The sequence below is a fragment of the Coloeus monedula genome, assembly GCF_965178545.1.
Source record: "Coloeus monedula genome assembly, chromosome: 1".
Lineage (NCBI taxonomy): Eukaryota > Metazoa > Chordata > Aves > Passeriformes > Corvidae > Coloeus > Coloeus monedula.
This window is the reverse complement of record NC_138781.1, coordinates 13,664,601-13,676,719: the sequence shown is the minus strand read 5'-3', so window position 1 is coordinate 13,676,719 and position 12,119 is coordinate 13,664,601. Positions and strand designations below refer to the sequence as shown.

The window sequence follows — 12,119 nt, the reverse complement described above, 5'->3', positions numbered from 1 at the left end:
TAACCCCTTTACACTGCACCCCCCATGGTGCCCTGTCAAATTTCAAATCCTTCAGCAGAAAATTGGTGAAAAAAACCCATTCCATTTTGGTGTCTCTTTGTTGGATAATTTCTTAAACAGACAGTTGGGCTGTTTTCAATACCATCAGCAGACAGCTGGGCCATCTTCCCCACACTGACAGCTAAGCACAAGACGACCCTTATCAAGAGCACGGAACAGGAACTCTCATTTGGAATTGGATGCTGCTGCCACAGTGGTGCAACTTGCTTTCAAATGCAATCATCATACTCCAAAGTTTTGTAGTTAGGAACAAAAGAAAAAAACACAAAAGTTGTCAGACTTCACCGTAATTATATTTTTAATTTGAGTTCTTTGCTCTGCCTTTCCTGACTGCAGAGTAAAGAGTTCTTGCATGCTTCATTCAGCCTGAACGATTGCTGCAGCATCCAGGCAGACACAAAAACCAGAACTGGCAAGATTTGGGGTGACCTCCACTCCAGCCCTCAAACTCCTGCAGCTGCCAGGTCTCTGCCCACCACAGCTGCAGCCAGAGTCTCCAGGGCATCACTAGACAGATGAAGTATGTGGTAGAAGTGATGGAGACAGGCTGCTTGGCCACCTGCACAGGAGAGCAAACTGCATATACAGCCACCTGCCCACCCCACCCCAACTCTCCTTCAGCAGACTGCCCTGAGTGTCTTCCCAGCCCAGCCTTTGCTTGCAGAAGATAGTCATCCCTTGTTTTCCTACACTTGCCTCTCAGATTTTTCAAAAAGACAGGAAAAAGTCAAGTTCTCCTTGGCAAGCCCCAGAGAATCGGAGCTCCAGGGAAAGCAGCACCCATGAGAGGTGAAGAAAATAATTTGGTACCATCTAGCTGGATTTACCCACCCCATCAGCCACAGGCAGCTCTGCTGTCAGCACAGCCCCCCGGGAATGAGGAGAATGAGTACCTGTGCACTCACAGGTCACTGTGGATGCCCAATTTAGCAGGGTCCAGTTGCTCCCTGCAGAGATAAGAGACACCCCACACGACGACCCAATCCTCACACCATCCAGCCTTCCTGCTGCCCTTAAAGCTCTTGGTTCACCTGGGTTCCAGCACAGTGCTGGTCTCTCAGTAATGCTATCAAGGTGCTTTGCCAAGACCATTAAACCAATTCACCTGAACATCATGAGCTGAATTCAGCTCTATTAAAAAGTAAACAACTATTAAAAAATAGATACATTTTGTAGAAAAGTAGTATGAACTCAGATATCAAAGCATTAGCTCTTCTCACCAACACGCCTCTTCATATTGAAGCATATAGTAAATCCTTAAAACAATGTCCTTACACAGATGCCACAGCATTTATTTCATACGTATTGAAATAAAGTGGGGACCAGATACTGAAAGACACTGAGTATGTTGCAAACTATTTGAAGCCACTGGGAATGCTTATTCCAAGTATTGATCTCCAGACGAGCACAAGGGGAGTAGTTCATACTTTCAGGAATTACAATAACAAGCAACATGTTTGTTAGTTGTTTTTTCTTTTTGAAACAGCTGCCTATTATTAATCACTTCACCCACAGTCCCCAGACGACTAAGAAATGTATGCTATGAAAGAGATTAAAGAATCTGCTTTAAGGGCTATGAAGCACTCTGCCCCACTCTCCCCAGCAGAGGCTTTGAAGTGAGCCCACGGACTGACGACTCCTGACACGCGGGCACTGGCGCGACGCCCGGGCCATGGGGGTGGAGGGTTGTGAAACGCCGCAGTACAGTCGGGGAAACCGCGACTGGGAGGTCGCAGACTCTGCAAAAACTATTATTTCTGTTCAAAGCCATCATCTGTTTAATATAAATGAGATATTTAATGAAGTTCCAAATTGTAGACTTATCTCTCCCAGTTTGATAAGCACCGGGGAGATTTACTGCATCGGAGGGTCAACACAATTACAATTGGAGGCACATCAAGCTGCAGGAGAATAATAAACTTGCAGTGCAAGTGAATTAGACTCAATAAGGTTTAAATTGTGAAATGAGGATTTGTTTTATTAGTTTTTTTAAACTGCAGATTACAACTGACAGCTTTACTGAAAAGTAAATTAAACAATATTTGTAGACTCTTATAAAGGAATCTGAGGCAAATTTGAAAAGAAATGTTAACTTCTGAAACACTTTATAGAAAAAAGAGCATAGCAACATTAGACTGCTTGAGAGCTTAAACTTGCATGATAAAGGTACTAAATTATGAACTACCCTTCATTTCACTGCCTTTAAATAAGGTGTGAAAATATCGAATTGCTTTGGGATTTATTCTCCCAGTGCTATATTGAGGACTTTATGTAACAAGTGTCCAGCTTTTAGTGAGCCATATCACACAGCCCTTCTTCATGTGACAAGCCATCAACTTTCAGACTCATTTGTAGAAAGATCTCAAGAGATTTTCAGAAAGACACTGACAAGAAGATCGTTCTGAATCTCAGAAATATACAGAAATTCACTCCTGGTAATACAGTAAAGTACAGGGTAAATAAAAGAAATGGCAGGAGTGTTGCATTTATATGGCTGTGTTTTGTAAAGTGAATCATATATTCTGTAATTTCCATGAGCAAAACTTTTTCCATTTCTAATTAGCATCTCAAAAAGATGGGTTTAAACAAAGGCATTGACAGCCAGCTACAATAATACTTTACAGAAGATACAATGCCTTTTATAAAATGCCAAAAATTAGACAACTGGCTTTCACAAAAAACCAAAAGGCCTTTTCCTTACATTGTTAGCAGAAAGTTTGTGCAAGAAAAAAAAAAATAGAATTTGGAAACTGTTGTGGGCAAGACAAACAGTCCAACAGTCCAAAGGAAGATTGCAGTTCAAATAGACTTGTTCTTCCTGATTCATTTCTAATAAAGAGCTTGAATTACACATTCTAGTTCCTTCTCTTAGCCAGTCTCTGTGCTATCTGGTATAACTTGATTTGATAACTGATAAAGAGTGGGTAATATAAACAAGGTTGTAGGAATTCCTAACTTCATTGAAGGCCTGGCAAGGAAAGAAATCTGCACAGCAACTGTCCTCATATCAGTAGCTGCTGGAGCACTCCTTGGAGTGCCAGTTCAGAGTCACAGACCTACTGAGGGTGGATGAAACCACTGGAGATTGTCTAACCCAACCTCTTGCCAAAAGCAAGGTCAGCAAGAGTGGGTTTCACAGTGCCCTGCCCAGCTGGGTTTTGAATACCCCCAAGATCACAGTCTCCTCAACTTCCCAGGGAAGTTGTGCCACTGTTCACCTCTAAGAAGAATTTTTCTTTCTTATGTGTAAAAAATTTCTCGTATTTTGGTTTGTTCCTGTTGCTCTTGTCCTGGCACTGGGCAGCCCTAAGAAGAGTCTAGATTAGTCTTTTTTATTACTTCTTTATTACTCCCATCAGGTATTTGTAGAGACTGACTGCTAAGATCCTCCTGATCCTTCTCTCTAGACTGAAAAGAGAGAGTTTGTTCTCTGAATCCTAGCACTGATCTATACTAAATGATCATATTCGTAAAAATGCAATAAAACCTCCCATGCTACAGACTGCCTGTAGTTCCTTTTTTCCTCCATTCTCTTAAAATAAAAAGAGAAACAAGATTAATTTTTTTTAAATAAAAAAGGTCTCTACCCTGACCCTTTGTCATTCAGATAAAAACCAGCTGTTTGCTAAAGCACTGTCTGTACTAACTAGCCCAGCTGCCGCTTATCTAGATGATAAAAGGACAAAAAATGTGGTTCTTTTTACTTAAACACCACCATCCATCCTATCTGAAGTTATCCACATAAATATGAAAACGTTTATGCACAAGAAGAGTGCCAAAATATTCAAAGCATAAACAAACTTTTTTTTTTTTTAAAGAAACAAGAATCAGACTTCCCTTTTCCTTCAGAAGTAAATTATCCAAATATAGGCATGCAAGCATTGTGGATGTTAAAGAAGTCAGTATACAAATTTGCTGTATATTACACTGCATCAAGAATACTGAAGCTCTTTGTGTCACACAGAATTATTCTGCAGGCTTTCTTTTTTCCTTTCTTATCTGTGTACTGTGGTTAAGATGTCCAAAATACTCCAGCTTCCTTTTTCAACACAGATACTTTTAAAATACTACTAGTCTATATCAAAGCATCAATATCAAAGGCATTAAAGAAACTAAGTTTTCATGGGACTGGACTAAATTTTCATTTTCTGGGTTGAAAAATGGCTAAAGAATTGGACACAAAGACTGATCTTCAGGATGGAGAAGAGTTATAGATTGCCCCAGGAATCAGAGTTGGGAACAGCTTAAGCTGATAAACAGCTTTATCAATGAGTTGGAGATGGGAGTGAACAGGGAAATCACCGTGTTTGGAGAAGATGCTAAAGACTTTTTGACAGTTAAATTCCAAAGGTCATAACAAGACTAATCTAGTGCGAAAGAAAAAATATAAACTTCTTATAAATTTCAAAGTAGGTAACTAGGTAATGCATGCAGGGGAAAATGATGCTGAAAATTTTATACTTGCACATATACTGTAAAAGAAAAGATGCTTGCTTGTTTCTCTTATAATGAAAGCACTCATTTGCAAAGTCTCTCTCACTGACCTATCAGTCAATTTATTTAATGAATTATGAGGTCCTTATATGGTCTGGCATCATGACATACACTCTCTCTGTTTCATAGTTTGCCCATTTTCAAATGGAGAAAAAGATGAACAGACATTCATTTGGGGATCTGCAAATCATTTGCAAACCATCATTTCAGGCAGATTTGGCAAAATATTCATTCTGTCAAAAAGAAAAAAAGGGGGGGGAGGGGCTAGACAAGAAAAACCCTTGAAATTTTTCATTTTGAGGAAAATGGTGACGCTCTCTCACTTAATGGCAGACAAGTGCAGCCTGCCTGTGACATGAACAGACAAGCAATCTGTGTCTAAGCTGTCCAGGTTGCAGGACTGAAAAGCGCAGGATTCCAAAAGTAACAAATACCTTTATTTTCTTGAATCAGCACATGGAGCTGCCAGCTGCAGGGATGTGCCTGGCAGTTGTGCCTGAGCGCTGAGCACGTTCTGGTGATGCAGCCACCAGCTGTCTGCCCGTACAGGCTAATCATAACAGCATCACTAATTAACAGAACACGGCACAAGGAGCTCCACTGTTTCTCCTTAAATCTGAGCAATTTAAAAAATTTCCACCCTGAGTTAAGGATCTAAAAAGCTGATGGCAACCTCTTCTGAAAAATGAGGTGTTAAAAACTGGCCATATATGAATATCAAGTCAATATTATTGTTATTCTCTCCATTTTTCTCACTGTTTTCACAGCTTTGGAAATGTATCTTAAAGAGCCTCTCCATGCTTATGTAGGAAAGTTGACAAGTTAACATGCAGGGCTTGAAGCTGAAAACATAGAACAGAACAGAATGTTTAACTTTTTTGAAACAGGGGGTACGGGAACCTCAGATACAGCCAAATCCCAAATTAAATGTTTTTATTACAGTAATCTAACAACATCCATCAAATATTCAGTGTGTAATTTTGTCTAAAGTGGATGTGTTATTAAATACAGGTTTGCAAGGTTTGTAGTACTGCAGCTTGCAGAATTCTATATTGCTGTACTCCTGTATAGACATGATGCAAACAGGAGAAAAACTCAGATGCACAGCTTTGGCTTGGAGTTCATTCATAACTAACACACACTTCATGCTTATATCAGTATTTACTACAGGACAATTCACTTGAAAACCTGGGTGGATTACACACTATCTCCTGGTGAGTCAATGAAAATTCTTTCTACAGGCAAATCTTCAGTTCAGCAAAACCACAACAGCACAAAATCACTTTTTACCTTCTGGGAAGTTTGTGGTCTCTTTTGAGTCTACAGTTATGGAAGGGCTGATGATACAAATTATCTGCTCCCTGCCTCTCTGAAGTCAAGATAAAACTCTTACTGTGTTTATGGACATTTTTATTGTTACTATAACTGCTCTGAAGGCTTAGTTTACAACATGAGAACTTGTGAAGCTGTTTGAGAATAATGATGGCATGGGAAATGAATATCTGAGGTCACTTCACAAAGTTTGAAACAGTTTCATGTTCAAGAAGCCAAAGAAAGCTCTCTGACAAAGACAGTGCCTCTGCAGTAGATCAGAAGCAACTGTGCCTGCCTCTCTCAACCCAGGACAACAGAGGTTGAGCTGTCCCTCACTTCTAGACAGCAACTAAAATACAAAAAGTACAGGAAAGTCCTAGTCTAAATTGAAACGTGCAGAAACAACAATCTACAGAACCGTGCTGCAAAATTAATTCTCCCTTCTAAGCAACTCCTAGGGCTGATTATGAAAATTGACATTAAAACCAGAAGAACTGTATTCATACTACTAACTTCCTTAAAATCCAATTAAAACAGTGTTACTGAAGAAAGAAGCAGACTGTGTAGTCTATCTCAAAAGAAGTCAGTTTGACTTTGCAATTGCAAAGTCAATTACTGGACTTGAAGGCAGGGAACAAAAAGGCTTCGGGTTCTTTTTTTTCTTTTATGCTGTTATTTTGTTGTGGGGTTTTTTATCATCCAGACAGGAACTGCTTTTATCATCCAGATATTTAGCACAATTCGTTTTTACATTGGCATTATCATCCCTTGTACAGATTTCCCTTTTGAGACACTTGTGGGTACTCCATGGTGTGGCAGGGAATCAGCCAAGCCCTGACCTCACAGGACTGACCGTACATAGGAACAGAGCAGAGTGAACACTGTTCTTGGTGATGCACAAAAGGGAACATAACCAAGCCAGTTCCACTTAACTGTAGTTCAGACAAACAAGAAACAAAGCTATGTTTTTGTCCATAAAGTGGGCACATACAATGCTGAATCAAGAAAGAAAAGGAATCAGTTGAACAGGATTTATTTTTCTTTATCTGCTGTTTTTTTATAGCAACTCCTTTGTAGAGCAAAAAGAAGAGCATAAAAAACACCACGGAAATATTTTCTGAAAAGTTAAACATTTCTTTTTGTATTTAATAAAACCAGTAGACCCCCATTACTGAGGAGCTGGGGGTGTTTAGCCCAGAGTAAAGAGAAGGCTGAGGAGAGACCTTTTTGCTCTCTACAACTGCCTAAAAGAAGGATTTAGAGAGGTGGGGGTTGGTCTCTTCTCCCAAGAAACAAGTAATAGAACAAGAGGAAACAGTCTCCAGTTGTGCCAGGGAAGGTTTAGACTGGATATTAGGTAAAATATTTTAAGAAAAGTGTAGTCAAGCATTGGAACAGAATGCCCAGGGAATTGGCTGAGTCACCATCCCTGCAGGTCTTTAAAACGTGTAGATATGGCACTTTGGGACATGGTTTAGGGGTGGACTTGGCAGTGCTGGGTTAACAGTTGGAGTCAGTGATCTTCAATCTAAATGATTCTGTGCTTCTATGGTGATAAAAGGTGGGAGTTATTAAGATAGGGTCTGCCCTTTTCATGCTTTTGCTTCTAATCTGCAAGCTCCTGAATTTGTCGCCTAATTTCTTTTGTGTTCTAGTACTAAAAATCTTTCCTGGTGGCCGTTACTGGAATGTTCCAAGGGAACAACCTGTATACAAGCATGTCTAAGTGATCTGTGTTGCTGAATAAAGCATAATATAGCCAAGGCTGCAAGACATGGCCAGCCACTGAGGCAGTGCTGTCTCCAGCTGGGTCTCAGGCCACACGGCCATTACTGAGGGACTGAACTGACTGAATACCATACTCATATATGGTATTCCTGCAACATTCAGAAATAACATTATCACAGCTTATCAGTATTATATCAGCTCAATAAAATCTAAAGTTTAAATTAAAACTTAATAAAGCTTTAGATATTTAAATAATATCTAAAGTTTAACAGTCTTTAAGGAGGAACTTGGGTTTAATTGCAAAGTACCAAGAAAAAAAGCACTCTTTGCTTTTCATTTCATTGAAGTCTGGGCACTGCAAGACTTCCAGAAAAGTCTGGCTTCTTGCAAACTGCCAGCTCAGCAGGTAAACAGCTTTATGTCCATGCAAGTAGTCCTTTCATCATATTAAAATATGCAAACAGTATTGACCTCTTATTTCCTTTGGATGAATGTGATAAAAGCAATAATTCCTAGGAAAAATTACTTTAAAAAGTTACTTTGTAAAGATGATTACTACAGCAATAGTGACATATCAACGCTTTCCTAATCATTATGGCTCATCTTGCCAGTTTCTTTAGGAGTTGGGAAAATGCACAAAAACTGTAAAGGAGGCCCAGACAGACAGGGCCTATCCTGCCCTTGTGCAGGTACATTTCAGTGTATCTAAATCTGTTTCCACAATCAGTTCTTTCATCTTGGAGCACATATACTGCAGCTGTGCTGGTTTTGGCACATGATTTCTGCTAAATAAATCATGCTAAATGTCAGGCAGATATAGGGGACCAAGCTGTTCTTGAATGAGTAAAAATTGTGTTGGATTTAAGGAGACATGTCTTTGGTTCATCACTGCCAGTTTATCTCTGTCATGTTTACAAACACTGGATAAATTCAATCGAGAAGACTTTCACTAGGAGAAAAGTGATCATCTTCTACAACCCTTTAGAAAAGAAGAAAACTAAACAGAAAAACAGTGTAAAATATTTCACCCTTTTTATGTAGTAATGCATTGTAGCACCTGAAATTGGGTAAAAATAAGGAACAGTTGCCAAAAGACGGTCTGAATTAGGGCTAGAAAAGGACATCACCACATACAAAAAGGTCATAATTCCTTCAATGCTAAGCAAGAAACCCTGTGCATCCACCTGGCTTTCTAGCAGTGTGCACATATAAACCTGTATGTGTATAAAAGCTTTGTATAAGCAGTTAATCAAGAGGAGCTTAACACTGTTAGAGAGCCTAGTGTCTTTTTCAGACATGATTTTATAATACACTATGGACTGATTTTTTCTGAAGATCAGATTTATGCATTAAAAAGTAAACAATTCTTTTTTCCCCCTGTGCAGAAGCAGCAATACTAAACCAATTTATGCACATCATTTCTGAAGCATGATGATCAAGAAATAAAGTTCCTGATTAAACCTACTCGTACTAGCCAGAATGAAAGAATTGACTTTTAGATTTCTAAAGAAAAGATGCTTTTCTGACCCGCCATTCAACTGTATCCTATTCAACTCAGTCCTTTCTCCAATTTGTTCTGAATTGTCCTCCACAGCATCTACAATCCTCAGTATCGTATGTCCAGATATTCCTAGTATATAGTATTATTTACATGAAATAGAAGATAAGCCATTAGAAATCATGAATAAATTTCAAAACATCAACACATTAACACTGTACAAGAGAAGACAAGTTGCAAATCATCAGAAGAATCACCACTTCACCCTGAATTCAGTATTTTATCCTCCCCTGCAATTAAGGCCAAGACACAACATAGTTAAAATCCAAAATGACTAAATTATTGGTATAAAGTTTTGCAGAATCTTTACATGAAATTTTTGTTTAGATAAAATATAATAATGAAATATAAGAGCTCTACTCTTAATTAAAAAACTGGAAGTGACAAAGAAACAAGTCAGTTAACACAAAGTCTATAAATGAAAGATCTAACAGACCTACATAAAAAATTCCACTGAACAAAAATCACGTAAACAGTGAGATCCAATTACAAAATCAATATAGTTTTATTCAGTGTTTCCCATATTTCATTGACAAAAATACTCAAAAGAATAACTTTATTGATCAGTAATAACGTTAGCATGTCTAACACTGAAATTCAGATCATTTTGTAATTCTCTCTTTCTTTAGCTTCTCAAATATTATTTTTCAAGTCTCAGAGGAAACATGAGATCTCCTGTAAACACAAATACCTCAGAAGAGAAATTCCCAATCCTGATATCAAAAGCTTTTTACCTCATTGCATTTACTTATTCGCCTCGCCACAATAAGCTGAATCATTCCTCGTTTGTTTCCTTCAGTGGACATAGACCTCCTTAAGGTTTCCATAGCATCTTGATTTGTTTTGCCCAATAATGATTCTCCATTAACTGCTATTAGTTGATCATTCACTCGAAGCCTGCCATCCTGGAAAAGGAAAAATTATAGATAGTTACATAAAACACACACAAAAGAAGCTTGGTCTACTGGAGAGAGAAAAAAAAAACAACAACAAATCAAAAGAAAAATATTCAACCAACTATGCTTAGTCCTGAGAGTTTATGGCCAAATGAACACTGGAATAATAACTTCCTTGCAGCCACGGTAGGAAATGTCTATCCCAATTCTAGTTTTGCACTCAAGCTATTATCATAATCTGTTTGCTCAAACAGCACACTAATGGAACTGTACCTGAGATGGCTCATTCCTTCCCGAGAATCTGTTAGGGCTGCTTAAATCCTGGGACATGCAAACACGTGAGTAGAAATCTAAATGTTACCTCTGATGGTATAATTGGAGAACACTAGAGATCTCATTCATCTTCAATCTGTGGTTATTTTCAAAATAACTTATGGAAAACTGAGGAAGACCAAAGTACACAGATATTCCCTCTTACCTTGGATGCTGCTCCACCGTTAATAATGGACTTGACGAAGATTCCTAAATCGGCATGGTTTTCTTTTGACCGGTTACCTTTGACACTCACGCCAAGTCCAGCTGACCCAGAGTCATTCAGTGGAACTTCAAAAGTCAGGAATTCCCTGGTGCCATCAGGTGTGAGGACAAGCTCCTCCTCTTCTGCTTTCTGTTGGGGAGATTAGCATGGGCTTATAGAATAGCATTTCTCTGGGAATTCTCTTCCCTCTACAGCTATTAGCATTCAAAAGTCTCTGTTTTTAACTACAATGCCACAATATTTTCCACAGTAATTATGTGAAGAAATGTGCACAAATCGTGTATTTTCAATCACCTCCAGCTGATGCCTAGGTTCAGAAATATCTTACATTTGTGTCTAAGTGCTTCTCTCTCTAGTAAAGTAATTGAATCACATGTCATTACTGAATCTGCCATCAATACTAACTCACATGTAAGCTGCTATTTCATTAACCAAAAGAGAGCTTTATCAGAAATATTTTCCTACTTGCAAACCTACAGCATTTTTAAAATCTACTGAGCTTTGCAGTCTAAGGGAGAAACTAAGTGCAAGAAAATCAAATTCAAAAATTACTCAGTCACCTCATTTTATTTAAAACTAGTTGTGTTAGGAAAAACCAGAAAACTACATATCTGAGATCTGCAACAGCACATCTTTCTGCTATTGCCAGGCTTATCATCAAATCCAGCTCTGAGTGCCAATTTTCCTGTTTTTACCAGCTCTGCCCTTCACCTCTGTCCTCTTACCCACTTCTTTGGATCTTTGTTGTCCTCAACACCCAGTTTTAGCCTGGCTGGGACAATCCCAGGTTTTGAGCATCTGGAATTGTAGTCACAGGCCTGCCACAGCCACCAGCAAGGAGCTGCTCAATGACACCTTTCCATGCATCCAAAAGCCATACAAGCACAGGTGCCTGGCCTCTCACTTCACCTCCTGCCCAATTCAGGGTGGCAATGGGCTGGGAGCAGGGACCTTACAGTGACCCCACAGTGCAGTGATACTCATGGGGCAGCATCATGGGCACAACACCCAGGAATGAAAGTGGCCTTGCCCTGAGGAGCACTGTTCATGCACAAGAGACTTCTGCCAAAGGGAGGAACAGGAGGGACAGGCTGTTCACGAGCCCCATCCCTTACAGTGGATGCTCTTCACTTGTTTCTGACCCTCTTTCGAATCTAACAAAGTGGTTATAACCACTTTTGGTTATAACTTTATCACTAAAGAAAAAAGTCATGCCCTTAGAGGCAATTCTCTGCAAAAAGATGCTTGTGAACTTGACTATGCTGGGTTTTTTTCACCCACATGAAGGAGAAAGAGTAAGAGAACATACAGCAGAAGGTGCACATTAATGTCCAGCATTGGCAGTTCTTCTCTGGAAGACCTAATCTGGCCAAATTTTCATAATCTTAGCAACATGTCACCTCTGTTTCTGACACTGATTTTACACCAACTTTTCCCACATCACTGATTTATTTGCAAGTTCACTCATATGAATGAGAAGGCATATGAGAAGTTAATGTGTGCCTGCTGAGCTGTCCCTGTTTCTTAAGAC

The 12,119-nt window shown here is 39.2% G+C and overlaps 1 protein-coding gene across 13 annotated transcripts in view; it reads right to left on the bottom strand.

Annotated features, from left to right (window-relative positions):
- The window catches only part of PARD3 (par-3 family cell polarity regulator), a 448,911-nt gene that overhangs the window by 166,937 nt on the left and 269,855 nt on the right, over window positions 1-12,119 (bottom strand). For all 13 annotated transcript variants that reach the window (XM_082293631.1, XM_082293621.1, XM_082293619.1 and 10 more), the window contains 2 exons: window positions 10,529-10,717; window positions 9,889-10,059 (listed from right to left, as the gene is read on the bottom strand). In XM_082293631.1, the coding sequence (XP_082149757.1) occupies window positions 9,889-10,059; window positions 10,529-10,717 (360 nt within the window). The remainder of the gene's footprint in view (window positions 1-9,888; window positions 10,060-10,528; window positions 10,718-12,119) is intronic.